Genomic DNA, 21,493 nt, shown 5'->3' with positions numbered 1-21,493 from the left:
ATACTAATATTGAGCTCTGCTCTGCTCTGATTGGCTGTTTCTTAGAGCAGCTCATTTTAGTAGCTCTCTGTGCGTTTAAACAGACCTTATGTTTAAGCTTATATCAGAAGGAGATACAGAATTTGAGGAATAATCAATTGTTTGGAGATTGTTAATGGACTTTTCTATTCATGAATATCAGCTGACGTCACTCACATCTCAAACTTGTCTTCCGCCATTTTGAGTCCCTGAAGTGGTCACAAAAGAACTAGAAGCTGTCTTCAATATGTTGTGAGCATCAAAATCGCTATTTTTACAACACTAAGAAGGCTCGACACAACATGATATTTTGCTCGAAGCATCACCTGTGTCTCTACACGTGAACCCGAGAACTGAGAACATCGCTTGTGTACACAGAGTTCACTAAAAAGAAGGCCCTAAAAAGGATTTTCTTTGTTGTGGCATCCACTCGCCGCCATCTTGCCAGTCAAGATGTATCAATCTCCGGATGCGACGTAAGGAGATAGGTGAGTAAAGATGGATAGCTCCTAAATCATAGTTCCATAAATGCACGGATAATTCATTGTTTTGTCGCAAGTGAAAAACAATATTGACCTTCTAGTTGAAAAAGTCTTATATGAGATTCATTCATTCACATTCGGGGATCGATTCTTTATGTCTGGCAAAAATGACGAGCGGACACCATAACAGACAAAGTCAGTTGTTCAAAATCTTCTTTTTAGTAAACTCTGTGTACACAAACAATGTTCTCAATGCTCGCGTTTATGTGTAGAGATCCAGGTGATACTTTGAGCAAAGTTTCATGTTGTGTCGCGTAGTGTTGTAGTTTAGGCTTGCCGCGATAGTCGGTGAAACGGTGATAACCGGTGCTTCAGCCTCTCACCGGTTAGAACACTTGCCCACCGCGACACCGTCTTTCACAGTCGTTTTGATATTTTCGTGTAATTAAATCATTTAGTTTCATTACTGAGAGCAAACACACTAACAACTGAATGTGTCTGCTGCCTGAATGAATGCGGAGCTGAACCCGCGTCACATCACAGATCAGCAGGTGTCAGATTTCATTTATTCCTGACTCCTGAGTGTGCGAGGCAGGCTGACTGACCAGACAATGGCAGAAGCCGCGTGCTTACTCGTTTTTGTTATAATATACATATATGATGTTTAATATAAGCAATATCGTTTTGTTGTTGTGTTTTTCATCAAGAAAAATAATAAACCCATCATTCAAGCAGTGTTTTATGGAGAAGTAGCCGGTTGCTCTGCTTGGGACTGGCGGGTTCTGTGAGAATTACATGCGCACATTGACTCAAGCACTTAATTAAACCAGCTGTTGGACTCGCATTGCACGCAAATTTATCCGCGATTTAACGCAGCTTACGCAAGCGCTGCATTTAAACAGTTGCGTAATTCAAAAGTGAAAGTAAAATGTGCACGTCTGCATGCGCATTTATAAGCCCTTCCCACCCGGTGATACCGGGATCACCGGGTTTGTGACGCGCCGATTAACCGGTGGGAAAATTCTGTCACCGCGGCAACCCTGTTGTAGTTCTTGAGACCGAGACCGGTCTCAAGACCACTTTTTAAAGGTCTTGGTCTTGTCTTGGAATCGACCCTTTAAAGTCTTGGTCTTGTCTTGGTCTCGGCGTGTCTTGGTCTTGGTCATGACTTGGTCTCGGTTTAGGTGGTCTTGACTACAACACTAGTTTCGCGCCTTCTTAGTGTTGTAAAAATAGTGGTAGTTTGGTAGCAGCGGACAGCGGGTGGAAGAACGCATCAGGGATCGAGTAGGCATCACACCCTAACCAAGAATTTTTTTTTAAAGTAGCGTTTCTTTTCATGACAGTCGAGGAGCGAAATGTTGTCTTTCATAGCCATTTCTCATATCTGTAAGAACCATAGAGAGTAAAAGATAAGAAATCCGTAAATTGTAGCAAGCTAGCCAGTGCTTGTCAGTAGCCTACTGGTACTCGGTAGGTACTCAAGATGGCGGCAGGCAACTGGAATGACATAAAAGGTCACATGACTGATATTCATGAATTAGTAAGTTTTTTTTCAGTATGCGCCTGCAAAACGTAACTGAAAGTCAATACTTCTTCAGCCTAAACGCTAGCATATAACAAGAAATAACATATAGAGGTCACTTAGAACTCAGCAGTCACAACTTTGTTTTTAGTATTGTAACAACATTGAATTAATTTAAAGTGTAATTTAATGTTGGGGCGTACATTATGACTGTAATGTCACAGTTGGTGTTATGTTGAGATTGGCCTGTTTTCCAGCGACCTTTTGCATGCACAAGGTTTGCATAAGGAGGAAATAATCGTGTTTCAGAACAGAACTCATGTACAGAACTCATACTATTCATAAGCTTCAGTTACTACTCTACATAACTACATGAGGCCCAATTTTGTGCATTCTTGTCATAGTTCAGACTGCAATTCAGAATGCATTGTACACTTTGCACTCTCAACATTGCCACATGAGGAGCTATAACAAACACCATTATGAACTAGTTTCTAACATGGTAAGTTTTACTAGCAATAACCACTATAGTATAACTATGAATATTTAAAGCTATATCCTGCACCAAAGACATCTTATCAGTATATTGAATCTTTCTTGCATCAGCCATTTTGGGCTGACCAGTCCGGAGATGCAGTGAGAATGTATATTCATCTTTGAGCTAATACTCCGCTTGCTGGACCAGAGCCACAGCCCAGCAACCTCAGTAAGTTCTTACGAAAGTTGTGTCCAACAAATCCATAGAGGATGGGGTTGACGCAACAGTTCAGGTAGGAAATGCAGATTGTACATGGAATAGCGGTGTCAATAATATCAAGAATTTGACACTTTGTCACCACATGAAGCATGGCCAGCAGTTCCATAAAGTGGAAAGCTTGGTGAGGAGCCCAACAAATAAAGAAAGCCAGCACGGCAGCGGCTAGCATGCGTAGAGTCTCGTCTTCCCGAGAGCGAACGTTCTTTCTCAGCAGTCCCTGAGAATCCAGCAGGGCCTGACCGATAAGGCAATAGCAGGTAATGATTATAAGGAAAGGCACAAGAAACCCTAGCACGCTCTTTAGCACGCTAAGGGTAACGAGCAAGTGGATTCGCTCACTGTGGTGCCAAATGGCGCACAACGTAGAGTTGTCAATGTCATACACATCCCTGCTTAGCGCTGTGGGCATGCAGAGAACTAAAGCGAAAACCCATATAAACACGCAAGTAAGGTTGGCATAGAGGAGGGTGCGCTGACGTCTAGAACGCACTGGGTGTACTATTGCGAGATATCGATCAATGCTAAGGGCTGTCAGGAAGAATATGCTAGTGTAGAGATTGAACATGACCAGACCGGCGCTTGCCTTGCACAAAAAGGTTCCAAAAGGCCAGTGGTAACCCATGGCCGTGTAGGCGGCCCACAATGGCAGCGTGATAAGGGAGGTGAGATCTGAAATAGCTAGATTTAGCACAAACACGTTGGCTACCGTCTTCAGCTTCATGTAGCGATAGATGACGGCCACCACCATGCTGTTTCCGATGATCCCAATGAAGAAATTGCATCCGTAGAGCACAGGGATGAACCTGAAGATAAAGTTGTGCCGTCCAGACATGCTGCAGTTCACAACCAGCGTCTTGTTGTCCATTTTTGTGACTGAAAGTAGGGATCCGTTGTGTCTGTAGGGACCAACCTCAGCCTTAGGGTAAAAGCCTCAATGGGACCTATAAAAGAGGGCAACAAAACTGTCAGACACAGTCCTGAGGAAGAGACATCATTACCATAGGCTCAGGCCATAAACACCGGCTGTGATGCACAAGCATGAAAGAGCTCATGCTACGGCCTCTCATTACGATGAGCACATTAAAACTGTCCTCACTGTTTATGCTATTTCTGTTAAACAAGACACCATTAAAAACAGATGCTTAATGTTACTCGGCATTCAAATACGACCTTTTGAAATAACGCAATTTACCACCTGGAACCGCTCAAAAATGCTTCCTTACTTAATTAGTGGCAACTATGAAACTGTACAGTGTTTATTACAGGTATCCCATGGTTGTGATTCAGAGAAGTGTAAAATTGTGATTTCTAGGTTTGAAAGCTGATGGAAATTAATACATTCTTAAAGGTCATGGACGAGTCATTACTACGGGAATTGCAGTAGTAATATAAACGTTTAGTTGCATTGTGTACTTAAAATTGCAGGACCCGTGGTTTTAATCAGTTGGGTTGCTACCTAAAAAGGAACACAGGTCTGTTTTGATAGGGTTGTGATCTAACCATATAATTGCAGTATTGGGGTTGCTTGGGGTCAAATAAATGCCTATAAGATCACAACCAATTTGAAATTAAAAATGGAAATGATTTTAATCATGAAAAATGGATACTGAATCACATTCAAATGTTATTTTTTTTTTAGAAATTGTTTACTAAGGATGGCATTGAGTGTGCATTAGCAACTACACCATAAACTGAGAAAGGATCTAGTGGAAAGTTTTACCAGACACTATACTGAAAAAGAGCTCGGCGTGAGAATTTCTAATCAGCAAACACCTAAATAAACGGGTCAGTTCAGGTGTAGGCAGTGGAAAGTATCTGTGAGAAAATCAAACCTGTTTTCTTGCTCCAACCAGAATAGAATGAGAAATGTTGTTTATTCCCAAAACTTTCCGATAATGTAACTTGTTCCAGCTATTTCTTTCAATTTAGTTAGTTTTACCTCAAACATCCACTAGATGGCGGACTATAATGGCTTTTATGCATGGTAGCAGCAATATTAGAATAAACTTCAAAACAGGAATAGACAATTAATAATTTTAGAATGACCTCCATTTTATGACAATTATTTTAAATTAAAATTGAATTGACCAAACCCTACACGATGTTGAATTAGAACGATAAGGACTAATGAAACCTAATTTCAGTCAAAACTAGCTTTAACCTCCTAAGACCTGGTGTGTCCACATACGTAGACATCACATTTTTTTTGTTGTTGTTTGCACCATAATACTTAATTCTGTGAAACTGGAACCTGTTGTACACAAACATGGACAATTACACTGGTGCATGTTCAATTAAATATATTTGGTTATTTATTTATTTATTGGTTCTTCCTAACACCAAAATAGCTGAAAAAAGAGACAAACCAATACCCAATCCCATTTATCTGTCTTCCCCCTACCCCAGCATTTCTCAAAGTGTGGGGGGGGGCCCACTGGTGGGGAATAGGAACATTACAAGTGGGGCGTGACAAACGGGAGGAAATTTGGTCACAAAGTTTTACTTCATGCAAAATGATAAAACATTTGCATGTTTATTTTTTCTTTTGCAGGTGTTTAATGCTGTAATGTTTTAAAATATGATGTGACTAATCCATTTCAACAGTTAAACTTGAAGCCTAGTTGATTACCATTTTGTTGGGGCGATTGGGGACAGGTGGGGCTCGGAACCCTTCCCTACCTCCAAAGTGGGGAATTGCAGAAAAAGTTTGAGAAACACTGCCCTACCCCTTGGTTTTGCATGTTCATGTGAGAGTAAGGACCAATCGGGATAGCCCTTTCGCTCTCGTGAACATGCAAAACTAAGGGGTAGGGGTAAGGGGAAGGGGTAAGACAGAAACATGGGATTGGGCCCAAAGCTTGGGTCTTCTAAAATTTACATTCTAAACAATCTAAAATCTACATCCTTGATTATAACTATTCCTTGATTTCCAAGAAATTGCAAAAAAAAAAATCCTTAGGGGTTAAGGTAAAGTTTTGCATCTTATTTCACTCCATTTTGAAGACATACAAATTAGCATTTTGTGAAATAAATTGTTCTTTCATTATTGTTCATAAAATCAAAATTATTTATGCACTGTAAAAAATTCTTTGCTCCCTTAAAATTTTTTGTTAAATCAATTCAGATTTACAAGTCATGTCAACAGAGATGAGTTGTCACAACTTATAAAATATAGTTGAGAAAAGTCAACTTTATTTTATAAGTTATAACAACTTACCTGTAGTTATAACAACTCATCTCTAGTCAAGATAAATAATAGTAAGTTGAAATGACTTGAAATGAATAAGTAAGTTGAAATGAATCTGTTGATTCAACAAAAAAAATTAAGGCAGCAAAGTTTATTTTACAGTGTTATTAAATAAATTCTTAAACTTTCTAAATGTTAATTTTTGAACATTAACAAACAGTAATCGACGTCCAAACGCACACACAAATAACTTACCTCATATTTGACGCGCTTTGTGGTATCATTATAAGATATGCGATTGTAAAAATCACATCTACTTGTTTACTCGCGCCTAAAGTTATCTCCAAACAGACGCGAGTGCGTGTGCTTCGTCAGTGACGCAATGTCCAAACGCACACACAAACACGATGCCTCATATTTGACGCGCTTTGTGGTATTCTTATAAAAGGTGCCATTGCAAACATCACATCTACTTGTTTACTTGCGCATAAAGTTATCTCCAAAAAGACACGAGTGTGTGCTTCATCAGTGTGACGGGATCGAGGTCCAAACGCACACAAAAACACAAGATGCCTCATATTTGACGCGCTTTGTGGTAAAATTATAAAGTATGCTCTCTCGCCTGTAAATCTCCAGGCGCTTATGTTTTCTTTGTGCTTCCGTCAGACGCGGTTGACGGCCAAACGCACACACAAACACACAATGCCTCATATTTGACGCACTTTTGTATTAAGACGGATCTAAACACATCTAAAACCCTGTTTGTTCGCGTATATCTCTATACGGTAAGTTTATTTAACGCAGGATCACGCATGGGAAGGCATTTCTTTTGTGTTGCTTTCACAAACAAACACGTAACAAGGCGTCATCTTACTGCCTAAAGGCTCATTATGCAGCTCATTATGCAAGTGTTTTGTTCTTCAGCTGTCAATCACAGATTATTCAAGAGCTTCCAGCTTCCTTGCATATTGCCTTCCTAACCAAAAAGTGACTTTGAAATTGTAAATCAATATTATTGTCTTATGTAAATGAGTAAGCAGTAGAGCCCGACCGATATGCGTTTTTTCGGGCCGATGCCGATACAGATATTAGGGAGTAAAAAAAGACAGATAACGATATATCGGCCGATATTCTTTATGTGTACATTATAGTTCAGTATATACTACAGTATATTATACTAAAGTACTGTACATAGAATACACTACAGTGGATATAAAAAGTCTACACACCCCTGTTAAAATTGCAGGTTTTTGTGATTTAAAAAATGAAAAAAAGATGAATCATTTTGGAACCTGTTCCAACTTGGTTCCGTACTTCCAACCTATATATTAAAGCTAATAACAACAAGAAAACTTTGGTGGTGGGAGAATGGCAAGTAAAGTTGTACAACAACCAGGTTGCATAAGTGTGCACACCCTTAAACTAAAACTTAGTTTAAGCACCTTTAGATTTTATCACAGCATTCAATCTTAATGGGAATGTGTCAATCAATTTCACACTTTTGAATTTGCAATATTTTGCCATTTCTCCTTTCAAAAGCATTTTAAATCTGTCAAATTGGTTGGGTGTCTCCTGTGCACAGCCCTCTTCAGATCACCCCATAGATTTTGGATGGGATTTAGATCCGGACTCTTGCTGGGCCATTCCAAAACCTTGATCTTGTTTTGGTGAAGTAATTTCTTTGTTGATTAGAGGTGTGCTTTCTGTCATTGTCATGCTGTGAGGTGAAATTTCTCTTCATCTTAAGTGTTTTGGCAGAAGCCTTTAGGTTTTGGGCCAAAATTGACGGGTATTTGGAGCTATTCATTATTCTATCCACCCTGATTAAAACCCCAGTTCCAGCTGAAGAAAAGCAGCCACAAAGTATGATGCTGTCACCTTCATGCTTTACTTTAGGCATGGTGTTCATTTGGTGATGTGATGTGGGTTTTATTGCACCAAATATATATTTTGGTATAACGGCCCAAGTTCAACTTTGGTCTCAATGGACTATAATACATTATTCCACATGGATTGGGATATAGAAATATTTGTTTTTACAAACTTTAGATGGACTTGATAATATTTTTGGTTAAAAAATGCTAATAGCCCAAACATGAAGAATTCAGGAGATTTTTGTCACATGTAGGGAGCAAAAAGTACTTGCCAGATATTGTTACAATTCTTTTAATGTTGCTGTAGGCCTTTCGGCAGCCTTCCTTACCATTTTTTTCCTGGTTTTCTCATAAATTTTAGGTGGATGCCTGGTCTTAGTAATGTCAATGTTGTGCCATATTTTCTCCACTTGTGGATTATTGTTTTTACAGTACTCCATGGTATATTCAGTGTCTTGGAAATGTTTTTAACCCTCTGTTGATTGATATTTTTCAACAATGGGATCATGTACCTGCTGAGTAAGCTCTACACAGACAATGTCTTTTTCAGTGGGATGATACACAAAAAAAATCCTTTAGGACCAGGCACACTTCATTAATAGTTAAAAAGTAATTTAATTATTGACAGGTATGTACTACTTCATATTTAACTTAAGTCTAAATGTGATTGGTTGCTTTTGAACACTGCCACAATCACTATTGTAAAAGGGTGTGCACACTTATGCAACCTGGTTATTGTACAACTTTACTTGCCATTTTTTCACCACAAAATTATTCTTAATGTTAATTACTTTAATATATAGGTTTGAAGTAGGGAATTAAGTTGGAACAGGTTCCAAAATGATTAATCTTGGTTTCATTTTATAAATCACAAAAACATGCAATTTAAACAGGGGTGTGTAGACTTTTTATATCCACTGTATATACTTTAACATAATATACCATGAATAAATACAATGCAATGCAATGATCACTCACAAATGTGGTGATCACTCACAAATGTGGTGATCCAACACTTATATTGATGTGACAAAGATATGTACTATAGGCAAGAAGTTAACAATAAACTTTATTATCCAAAATTAGTTGGATATCAGTGCACTAAACAGTAAACTTGACTTATTATAAATAACTTTAAAACACAAAGAGAACAAAATACATAAAACTTGCATCATTTGCAGTTTTGACGAGAATAACGTTATAAAGAGAAACTTATGAAGTCATTGATTAATATTAGCTTTACAGTAAGTTGTGTACTTCACAAATTAGTTAGCCACTCACAGTTACGAAGACAATGCTTGACTGAGCACATACTAATGTACGCTATGTTTAATGTTGTGCTTGTGCACAACGTTTTTATAACACAAACCCAGGGTTCCGTGCAAACTTTAGACTTTAATAAAACTAATGCGTCTTCGCTCCGTCTCTTTTATTTAGCAAGGGTGTAGAGTTGCGCGAGCTTATTGAATCAATTGCTCTGAAATGAGCGTGTTAACTAACAACACAAGCAGCAGTAATCTCATATAGTGTTATATAAGTGCACGGCTGCGTGTAGTTTAAACGTGTCATTTCTCCGTCTCGCGTCATTTCTCCCGCTTGCGTTTTAACTCGCAAGTCGACAAAGAGACGGATTAAAAACACCAAATGTAAGCGGGAATGCGTCTCTCTTGTCCATTTATAATCCAATCGATCAAAGCGCGTCTTAATACCAGGTGTAAAAATGTTGTGAAGAAGACACTGCGTGACTGCAGCCACCTGAACTGAGAGACTGACTGACTGAAGTGAAGTGAAGCGGGTGGGGGATTGGCTGGTGTAACTACAGTGAGTGATCTGGGTCGCCATTAGCAACCAGTATGGCGCACTCTGCTGGACAAACAAGTACTTACATCTTTCAAATGCATTTAATGTGTTCTGTAACAAACGTTCATATCGGCGCATATCTGCGGCTTATACGCCGATACAGATATATCTGCGACATGCTCATATCGGCCGATAAAATCGGCAAAACGATAAATCGGTCGGGCTCTAGTAAGCAGAATGATTTTCACATCATTTTAAAGAAAAAACTCTAGACTACTAGATCCTGTATTGAAAAGTCTTGGGAAAACATGTTTAGTATGAGTTTTTTTTACTTATATCAGTCACTTAAAAATTTAGCTTTTTCAAAAACCACGCATAAACATTTTTCTCTCAAAAATACAAACATGTACATACATGTTGATCATATAATATAGTAGCCCAGTTTGTGCTGAACGCATTGTTATAAGACTTTTGCCATTATTATGTTTTTAAGCAACTGAAAAAAGCACAAATGTCAGTGCATGTCAAAACTTCTCCAGGGCCCTAAAAACCCCTTAGACCCCAGAGGGTTAAACAAATGGTGCATAACCTGTCGCATAACATATGTTAAATGTGATCCTGTTTGTGAAGCCTGGTTAAAGTTTTATAATCTTATTTTCACTTTAATTTCAATTTGAGCCCGACAGATAAAGGATTTTGAAGGCAGATACCGATACAAATGTTTGTTGATTTTAAAATCCGATATATCAGCTTTTTTTTTATCTTTTTTTTTCAGAAACACGCAACAAAGATTTCCCTAACATTAGTTATTTGTAGTTATTTATGAGTTTTAACTAAAATAATATGATGATGCATTTTAAAAAGAAACTTGTTTCTTGTATTGTCACAACAGAACAGAGGAACATCAAAATATATTAAAGTTCTGTTAAATAAAATGTATAAAAATACAAACTTAAGATATGAAACATAAAGGCCTTTGAACAAAAACACAAAAACAACAACAACCAAATCAAAGTTGCCAGTTTTAAAAGACTTGGTTCATAAATATAACTTTGAATAGGACTGGAGACAAATTCTGTGAAGTTCTGATAAATAACAAAATGGTTGAAGGCTGTTTTGTCCGTTTTTTTAAAAAAATATTCATTTATCGGCCATTATGAATGCCGATACCGATAGTTTGGAAAATGCCTAATATCGGGGCTCTACTTTCAATCCTTGACATGACTTTACTCAGTCAGTATTAAAGATATCAAGGTTGGATTTTCACAGAATGTTCTTTACATTATGTATGATGATTTAATGTAGAAAACAATAAATCACAAAAAAAAGACCTCAGGTAGATTTTCACAGACTGCGTCACAAATATAAAAAAATGTGTAGTATAAAAATCATCCTGTGACCATACAAACAAAGTATGTACAGTATCGAACTGTTTCTTTTGTATGTCAAGCAACCCTTGAGTTTCTTTGGTTTCACAGCCATTCTTGTGTAAAAGCAACAGCCATATCGGTTGCAGATGTGCTGCTTGTTGCGAGGGGAGAACAGCGTCAGTTTGCCGAGAGAAACAGGATAATGAAATATCAGTGAAGCATTTCTGCTCCTTAGGTCTGTCACAGTGGACTACTTCTACAAGTGTCAGCGATTGATTTAGCCCTGTTTTCTTTCTGAAATGAGTGTAACAGGAGGCGGCTGTAAATTTGACTGTACAGGATCACAAAAGAGACTATCTCTTTTAAAGTTATCCACATGTTATTATGCCATTTCTATACATATGGTTTAATAACATTGCAGATATTTCAATTAATATGCTGAATTTCTTCAAGTGTATTTGCCTGAATTACAATTAATGACATACTGTAAACTGAGAAAATGATCTTATTGGGCAGTGACAGGCAGTATATTCTTATTTTTAATTCTGGGCCTGTTTTTCCTTTTGACAAGTAGGCAGGAAGTAATGCAGGTCACACTGACCGTGAACACACACAAAACTCCAAAAAACTATCAAGTCAGATATAACCAAAATAAACTATTGTAAAAATGTTTTTTTTTTTAATAGTGATGTAGTATATAACATAACTGATAAAACATGGTTAAATTGGTTAAATTATGTTGTATAGAAGCATCTGCTAAATGACTGTTTGCCCTAACAACACAACTATCTGGTAGAAACTGTAATAGGGCAGAAGTGTAGCATGAGCACCACCATCTGGCAGACTGGCCACTTAAAGTCCTCAGTGATCTAGCTAATGATTTATCCAATCTCCTACCCTCCCACTTTGGAGAGGTGCTGCCTGGTAATCCACCTTATCAGCACATTTGTGGCCACTAAAAAACAATTATCTTCTTTTGTCTCCTGCTGGGACAGCAGAGACAAAGTTTGTCTATTTCTGTTGACTGGGCTTTTAAAGTAAACGGCTGTTTGGATGAACAGCAGATGGAATGACATAGACATCTGTCGGACATTTTGTTTAGCTGAGCTCAAGTGTAAAGCTCAACACAGCTATTTAGCTTCTGTTGTGGTGTTTGGATTCTCATCAGTAAAATGTAGACTGCTGCTGTGGGGAATGTGGACTACAAATATTAGTCATTCTTGAGTCTACTGCTCATGCTTATTTGTGGTAAATCTCTCTTAATGCTTTTTTAACAAGATATGTCACAATCTGTGTGGGAGTTGTTTTCGTTTGAGGAAAAATATTCATAATTAATGTGGGGCTGCCACTAAGAACATTTTTTGTTGCATTTATTAATTTGTATGTATTTACATTTACATGTCTGGATTTGGCACTTTTATTCAAAGCGACTTGCAGTGTATTACAAGGTATAAATTGTATTTATATTTATTTTCTTGCAAGTTAAACTGCAAACTAGGTTTTTTTTTGAAGGGAGGGGGGGGTTAAAATAAACAAAACAAGTAACAAGTTAATGAACATATAAAGGACATTGCAAATCATTGTTCAAAACTGTTTCCTTAGCTCACAAGAATATTATAATAAAGCATTATGAAATTTGAAAATCATTTGACTCATTTAAGCTAGCATGAAACCTCAATATTGAGCTGTGTTTGGCACCCTCTGTTCACACACTCTAAAAAGAATGTGTTGATTTTTTTTTTTTTACACATTTTTGGTGTTATGCCATTATGTGTCATTTTGTGTTAAAGTAAATAAAAGTGACAACACACGTTCTGTTTACAGTAACACAAAATGTGTTGTTCCAATAATAACTACACAGATGTGTCCAGTTTATGACAACGCATTTAGCATGTTGTCCCAAAAATAACCCTGTTGTTTTTAACACATCTGTTTATAGAGTGTAGGTGGAACAGGTTTGTTCTCACTCCTACAGCTCCCCTGGGGCTGGACACTACAGGTGTGGTGAAGGCGCCATCAAAATTATGCCTTTCCCCCGATAGCTCTGCTAGCAGCAGTTCTGGTGAGTGTTCACCAAGATCAAGTGTGCCTTTCGTCTCTGTTTTGGACAGCTTGAGTCTGGTTCTTGGATATGGTGTCTCTAGAGCAGTGGTTTTCAATCTTGTCCCATGGGACCCACTGCTCTGCATTTTTTGTATGTCTCCCTTAACTGACACACCCAGTTCCGTTCATGGGATCACTCCTTATGGCGCTTTTCCATTACATAAGTACCCCACGGTTTAGGTCAGCTTGCTTTTGGGAGCTTTTCCACTGGGTGCAGTACGTAGTACTCAATACTTTTTTAGTACCACCTCGGTAGGGGTTCCAAGCGACCCGAGCTGATACCAAAACGTGACGCGAAAACACATACGATCACTGATTGGTCTGAGAAAATAGTCACTACCAGCATTATCACTATAATGTAAAAGATTAGCTTTATGCTAGCTTGCGCTGTCTCGAGTAAACCTGTTGTCATATGTGCTTTGCTGTAAGTTCCCAAACTCCCTTTTAGCGATGAAAAACATCCACAGATTGTGAATCAGGAACACCATAATAGATTTTTCCAGACTTGCAGTTTTTGGCGGCACATTCGTGACGCACAAGTCCACATTTATGCTTAAATATGACTTAAATCAGGCACAGCGGAGCGTGTCGCCTGACACCACAGGTGTTTGAACAGAAACTGTCATGTAAGACAGTAGGGCTGTCAAAATTGCTCAAAAATGACGTTCGAATATTCTCCCTAAAAAACCCCAAATATTCGAACTATTCGAATATCTGGTTGCCCATTTTTTCAATGACGTTAACGATGTTTAACGACACATTTCGTCAATAACAGGACAAATTAATATAAAGAGACATAACTACTTGTATAGGTAGTCTATTTAAGTTTTAACATATTTGACAACGTATGTTACATACACAAAGCAAGTAAATCAAGAGACATCAAAGTGATATGGTACCTTGGTTACATTGCTTGACAAAACTCCCTGAAGCCTGCTCCATCCATGACACTGATCGGTCTCATGTCCTTACAAATAAACAAAATTAATTTCTCTGTTATGACCTCTTTTCGTGTTGCAGACAAAGAGCTTGTGGCGGGCGATGCAAATTAAGTGTTAGGGCCGATTCACACCTACTGTGTGGCGTGTCCGTTTTTATTTATGCTCCCATGTTAGCAGGTTTGACAGTTCACACCGCCTGCATGACACGCACGTCTCAGGCACGGCTCGAGCCGTGCTGAAAACGCGTGCATGCTAGGAATAGGACAGACGCCTATTTTTCACGCCACACGCAAGCGTCTTGGAAGCGTTTCCAGGCAAAATATATGTCACCTATAGCAACAGCAGCGCGTTAGCGCTGCGTCAGGCACGCTTCTGGTATGTACAGACACAGAAAATGCGACGCAGCCGCCACGCAACTGATACGCCACGCAGCCGGTGTGAATCGGCCCTTAACCGTTTATGGCTTTTGGCTCATGAAGCGATCAAGTTTTGGTGTTGTTAAAATGTGAAGGTGTCAGTCCCAATATTTTGATCTTTGAGGTAAAGCGTTTGGATTTATTTCGGTTTATTATTGGAATTTTCTTGTTCGCTGTTTTTTTTAGTACAAGATCTGGCAACACTGAGCAGCAATCGCTTGTGCCTCTGTCATTCTCTGTACCACGCATACAGAAGACTTTTCCCCTCTTCTTCAGAAGGGAGACCTGTCATGTCCATAATGTACGTTTAAACACTTTATTAACTACTAGTTGTTCAGTTCGGTTATGAAGGCTACACACTATGCAAAGTTTCTGTAAACGCGGTTGTCACTGCAGTTTGCGGGAGTTGATGCTAACAACTTTATCTCGCGGCTCAACAATTTTACCTCCTACCGACCAAAATCCAAAGTACTTCCAGACATAGCTTTTTAGATTTTTTTGGGTTAAAATCGCTATCTCTGCTGCGGTCGACTTTCTGCAATCTTCCATGCAAGACGCCTCAACTTTTAACAGTGACAGACAGTGTGACTACTGTGACCTGTCCCTGAACCAGGCGCACTAGTGCGCCCACTCACAAAGCAGACAGCCACGTCTACTACCACGGGCTTTAAAAAAATAATAATTTATTCAAATATTAATTTCATATTCGAAATTGTTTTTTTTTAACTATTCGAATATATATTCAAATTTAGAATATTCGTTGACAGCCCTATAAGACAGAGGTAGTGATAAACGCGATGTGCAAACATCTATTTGTGGTGGTCAATTTTAATTTTTTGGCAAGCTGAGAAATAAATGAATGTATGGGAATGTACAACGACGCTCTCACTTGTATGATGTCACAACTTAAGGCAGCGTAAATATAACGACACGCCTATTATCCCTCCCACTCTGAAGTCTTACCAAACTCAAGGGAAAAGCTAACCAAGCCAAAGTGCGGTGAACTGACTCGACCTGACGCAAACCAAACCATGGGGTACTATGCAATTAAAAAGCACCATTAATGAGCTGATGATCTGAATCAGGTGTGTTAGATAAGGGAGACATGCAAAATGAGCAGGGAACGCTTTAAAAATTACTGCTCTAAAGAACACTCCTTTGGACCTCCCTCTCTAGAGGCGCATTCTATTTTTCATGATCTTTTACTACTATTGGAAACTATTGGAGTTTGGTCCCTGATGGGTCCTGGCTCATAGAGTCTGGTCTCTCAAACAAGGTTGTTGAGACTAGTATGACTTAGAGATCCCTTCACTAAGAGATTTGAACCCAGTCCACTTCCAAGTGAGTAAAGTACTGACGTTCCTTCAAGAGCTTTTTATCATGGGTTTAACCCATGGTTCTGTGTACTGTAGCTGCAACCTTCACCAACCTCATATCTAATAATGGAGCCTCAGTAGGGAGGGAACCACTTGGTCTCTCAGTATGCACAACCAGACGTCTGAAACCCATGTGTTGGGAGTGAGTGCTTTCCTGAGATCTCTTTGTGGTCCTAAAAGGCTTATTAGAAGCTCCTTGCTCCTGTGCCTTCTCAAACAGCCGACGCTACCTTTGTTAGTTCCATTATGATGTATTTTAATTAGTAACAAAGACATACCTGTATGCTGCATGCTAATTCATCAATATATCCCCTAAAATGATGCACTGTTGTTTATGGGAAAGTGTATACATATTAGTACCTAGCAAAATGTATGCGAGTATCGAGACACACTAACACAATTGAAGGGGACCATTGATGTCTGTAGGTGAGATCATTAACAATCAGACATTTCAAAATAGAACTCATCCTTGCATTTCAGCTTTTCTTTATTTTGAGCTCAGATGCAAAAGCTGCTAAATGCCACCTTCGTCAAAAATGAGATAATGGTATTACCCGGAGGCATCTATAGGGCCCTATAAAATCCGTTTTATTTTTTCCCAAATTCCGTTTTATTTTTTCCCAAATTCCGTTTTCTCCGTTTTAATTTTTGCAAATTCCGTTTTATCCGTTTTAATTTTTGGCAATTATATTTTTTACCCTTTACTTTTATTTTAATCATAAAAAGAGTGTGCCTTTAATGTTAATGATTAAAATGTAAATGATTTGGGGAAAAACTGGATAACAGGATTACTTGGGTGACTATAAACAGGATGACTATAAAAGATGCATTTACACACGCACACGCGCACACACAACTCAATTCAATGCATTGTTTAGTATTGTTGCAGGAGGCTACAACAAGGTGTCAAAGCAGTGGTGCCTTCAGAAGTGCCTTAAACACATCAATCCAGCGGAACGCGATCCATATTTTATACACAATCGCTTGAAATGCATATAACTTTACAAACATACACAGAATAGTGATCTGACTTAGGACAGCATGAGCATGCAGCTCATTGCACGTGCGAGCGAAAGAGAGACAGAGAGCGGCGCCATGATGCAGATGATTATATTTTAAATGCGAGGGATAGTTAGTTTGCCTCAGCTCGCTTGAAATGCATAAAACTGAACAAATAAATGAGGATTTGTGTTCGCACTTCAGACAGATGCGTGAGCGCGTGCACGTGAGAGAGGTACAGTGAGACAGACGTGGATGAGAGAGTGCATGTATCTTTGCGCTCACCGTGAACAGAGTGTTGACAAAACTTCCAAAATAACAGTTCTCCGGTCACATAAAAGTCATGTGAGACCTGCTCGGAACTGAGTGCTTAGCGTTGAATTTCTTAATATTTTCGCTGACGAAAGCAGAGTCGTGGAGAGCCGCTTCGCCATGGTTTCAGTGTTTTGGAGGGGGTCTGAAACGACGGGAGGGGGCGTGTCGCCCAGATTTACTTCCCCCGGTCTGCATTTCCCCCAGACATACGTTCGTCTCCCACACAAAAACATAATTTTATTCAAAATATGTAAAATTCCGCAAAATTCCGCGTTAATACTAGATTCCGTGTTAATTAGCCAATTACGCGATTCCGTCCGCGATTCCGTGATTGCGGAAATTATAGGGCCCTACATCTATTATATGTTCATCAAATCTGCTTATATGTTAATCAGTGTATTGTATTTAGTTTATCTTGATCATAGTCAGATAAATGAAATAAGCATCACATATGTTTTATTCTCTGGTTATGTTTAGCTATTAGACATTTTAGTACTATATCAAATCAAGTCTGTGATATGGTATTTTGAAGGTGTGAGTGTGTCTCAGTAAATTGTCACTCTTAAATATTTACTGAACTTCATAACAATTTCTGAAAAAAATATTCAGATGGGATTAAAGCATTTGACTAAAATAAAAATCATACAATGAAAACATGAAGAATATCATATAGTATAACACTTCTGAATAACTTGGTTTATGTTGAACAACAAAGAAACTTGATTAGTGATTATCAGTCAAGCATTTTCTTGTGCTTTCTCTCATCAGATCTTCGCTAAAGTAACTGGATTTTAAGAGACTTTTAGTACAGGTAATAATCAGGTTATTATTTTTCTCTCTTTATTGTACAGTTGTTCTATATGTACATTTAACAACATAAACACGATGTATGTTAGACCACAATAAAAACGTCCCTAGCACAAGTACACAGCACTGCACATTCTCTCACTTATCCTTCATGAAGCTGTCTAATAATGAGCTTTTTTATGAATCAGGTATGCTTAACAAGAAAGATATCCAGATCTGCGCCACAAACATTCATACATCTGTTGTACTAGCTTTAACTTTTAGCGAATCCTCATTTATAATGCTACGATATGACTCCTAAATCATGATTAACATTCTTCATACAATTACACAAATAAAGCAGTAGAGTCCTACCTGAGGCAGCAGATAAGAAAATCAAAGTCTGAGCCAAAGAGTGTGAAGTGCAGACATGTGCCTTGATACTGGACCAGACAAACACGATGTAAAACATCATGATACAAGCGCGCGCACACACGTCAAAACTCGGAAACACACTCCATCCCCCCACTGATGAAAACATCTTGTCTGTGTTTCCACAATACTGTATCTGACTGTTAAGACCACCCCCTTCAGCATAAACCCACAACATTAGGACCCTTCACATTTGAGTGGCACTACCTTTGCTCGGTCTCACGCTCTGTGGTCGGTTATCTCAAGCTGTCCTACGTTCCCTGAATTTTGCTAAGGCAAACTATGGTCACTATTTGCCCTCCCCATATTATTAATAGCAACATCAGATATTGTGAATGAAGAGGAAATGAGTTGTCTCTTTTTGAGTTGTGCATTTCCCCCAGACATACGTTCGTCTCCCACACAAAAACATAATTTTATTCAAAATATGTAAAATTCCGCAAAATTCCGCGTTAATACTAGATTCCGTGTTAATTAGCCAATTACGCGATTCCGTCCGCGATTCCGTGATTGCGGAAATTATAGGGCCCTACATCTATTATATGTTCATCAAATCTGCTTAATCCTGATCATTCATAAAATATTTTGAACCATTTAAATTCACACTGATTTTAGATTTTTTAAAGTGCATGAAAGATAGAAATAAAATGACCGTGGATCAGATTCAGGCTTGGGATCACTTGTCTGTACTTGGACCTGGATACAGCACGAATGTGGCAGACACAAACATCACATAATGTGGTGTTTAATTTCTTAATTTCTACATTTTGAATTTGGACTCTTTGATTGTTTCTAGTTACATCTTTAGTGACATGGCAATTGTACATTTATGTCCATAAATATTGGGACAGAGGCACATTTTGTGTTATTTTAGCTGTTCATCAAAATGTATTCCAGTTACAGTCATATTATGAATATTGGCTTAAAGTGAACACTCTCAGCTTTATTTAGAGGGTATTCACATCCAAATTGGCTGAAGGATTTAGGAATTACAGCCATTTAATATGTAGCTTCCCCCCTTTTAAAGGGGTCAAAAGTAATGGGACAGTTGACTTAAAAGCTGTTATATGGACATTTTAAGCCAATATTCATAATATGACTGTAATTGAAATACATTTTGGTAAACAGCTAAAATAACAAAAATTGTGCATATGTCCCAATATTTATGGACCTAACTGTATATGTCATGTCAAAAGAAGTGGATATTTAAGAAGTGGAGGTTTTGTGAAATTACTGAACCTAAACATGATGATTTTGCATCAAAGCTCATCTTCATTTCTTATGTAATGTTCACCATACTGTATAACTTAATTCAGTGTAGCATCAGTACTAGGGATGCTCATATCAGTTAATTTTCCCGCCTGACAACCGTAGCTTCTAAACCGAACATTAACCGTTAACTTATAAGATTTTAATATGAAATTGTCATTGAGTAAAAATACAGTTGACGGTTGTCTGTGAACTAGTAAAAACAAAAGATTAAATTTGAACGTGCAAACAGCAGCGACAGATCAACAACAGAACCAAGATTCATACATTATCAGATATTCAGGCAACATTACCTTATTAAAAAGCACGCGATCAGTCCAGAGGATTAATATCCAAAAAGGGCAGATTGTCTCCGTTTCATCTACCACAGTGGTCATTTCTAAAGCAGGATGCTTTTCAGAAAGTTTTGCTTTTGCGTCGTCTTTCTCAGTTTGTGCAAAAAGAGGGATGTTTATGGACGTTATAGCGAACGTCTGTCCGGATGTGCGCGAGACGGACCGCGTCATCTTGCGCGGACACGCGCGCGTCTCCGTTCAGCTTCCAAACACGCATACAAATGATTTCTCATAGAAATGATTACTTTATCAGACCGTCAGGGCGGCAATAATTTGTGTCATTTACAGGACATTCACAAATTAAAGATAGAAAAAGTGTCGAAATGTCTGTCGGCTCATGACGACACGCACCATGTATTAACACATTTTTTTTATTTTAACTGATAATTAGGGCTGGGACAACGCGTCGACGTAAAAAATACATTGACGCAAAATATGCGCGTTGATTCGTCAGACCCAAAAAGGCGGCGCCGTAGAATAGTAGCAACGCGAGTGGCTTCAGTCCACGCCGGTTTCACAGTACGTGCGGCGCGTGTTTTTTTCAGTGCCCATGTTAACAAGGATGCACCCTGCCGCATGAGAAGAGCGAGCTCGCGGCTCTGTAGCAACAGTGCTGCAATCGTTTCTGTGTCGTTTCTGCTGCGCTGCTCATGCTCAATTAAAGTGAAAGTGCTTTGTTTATGGTTTAAATGCTCATGGATTGATGCGAAAAAGTGTCATTTTACCATACAATCATGAATGTGAAGTGTGTTTTAAACAGTCATGACTTTGAGCAATTTAACAAAAAGCAATGAAATATATCACTGTTTGCCAGAAGACTGCGCTTTCATTCACCCTCTTTCCAGCAGTAAATGAGTCCTAATCTATCTTAACAAACTTAAGAGAAAGAGATTTAATAATATATGTGCTTCTTAAGTCTATAATTGTGTTTATATCTGTCATTAATTGGACAAGATAGAACAGCACAAAAACAATGTGGATTAAACAAATCAAGTTATAAAAGTTACACTGACCATCAAAAGGCACATTGAAGAGGTTTTGCTCATAAATGCATGTAAAATAAAGTAATTTGAACTTGAGATTTTTATACTGTTACTAAACTGCACAGTATGAGCTGCAAACGCTTTATTGAATGCTACTTCTGACTAAGAATGCATTATTTTGCACTTGTATAGTCTTTTTATTTTGAAATTTTAAGTGCAATGAACATTTCAATGTTTACATTCAGATATGTAAATCAACATGTGTAAATTGCTATTAGTTAATTAATGGGGAGATAATCGAGAATCGAATCGAAGTCGAATCGGACTGATAAAATGAATCGTTAGATTAATCGATGCATCGAAAAAATAATCGCTAGATTAATCGTTTAAAAAATAATCGTTTATCGTTTACCAGCCCTACTGATAATGTTAATCGGTCATAAATTCTTACCTTCGGTTAACTGTTAAACGGTCAATGTGAGCATCCCTAATCAGTACACTTCTCCCTCTCACGATAACTTGTGA

General features: G+C 38.3%; 1 protein-coding gene across 1 annotated transcript; it reads right to left on the bottom strand.

Annotated features, from left to right (window-relative positions):
• Positions 1-1,919: 1,919 nt before the first annotated feature.
• On the bottom strand, positions 1,920-18,621 carry agtr1b (angiotensin II receptor, type 1b). Its single transcript, XM_073864024.1, has 2 exons — positions 18,325-18,621; positions 1,920-3,723 (listed from the first exon to the last, which is right to left on the bottom strand). The coding sequence occupies exon 2, from the start codon at positions 3,645-3,647 to the stop codon at positions 2,676-2,678; it is 972 nt and encodes a 323-aa protein (XP_073720125.1). The 5' UTR covers positions 3,648-3,723; positions 18,325-18,621; the 3' UTR covers positions 1,920-2,675.
• Positions 18,622-21,493: the final 2,872 nt, after the last annotated feature.

This window comes from Misgurnus anguillicaudatus, chromosome 25 (genome assembly GCF_027580225.2).
Source record: "Misgurnus anguillicaudatus chromosome 25, ASM2758022v2, whole genome shotgun sequence".
NCBI classification, from domain to species: Eukaryota; Metazoa; Chordata; class Actinopteri; order Cypriniformes; family Cobitidae; genus Misgurnus; species Misgurnus anguillicaudatus.
This window is presented reverse-complemented; position numbering and strand designations above follow the sequence as displayed.

Coding starts and splice junctions, on each gene's coding strand:
- agtr1b (XM_073864024.1), bottom strand. CDS start 3,647: ATGGACAACAAGACGCTGGTTGTGAACTGCAGCATGTCTGGACGGCAC.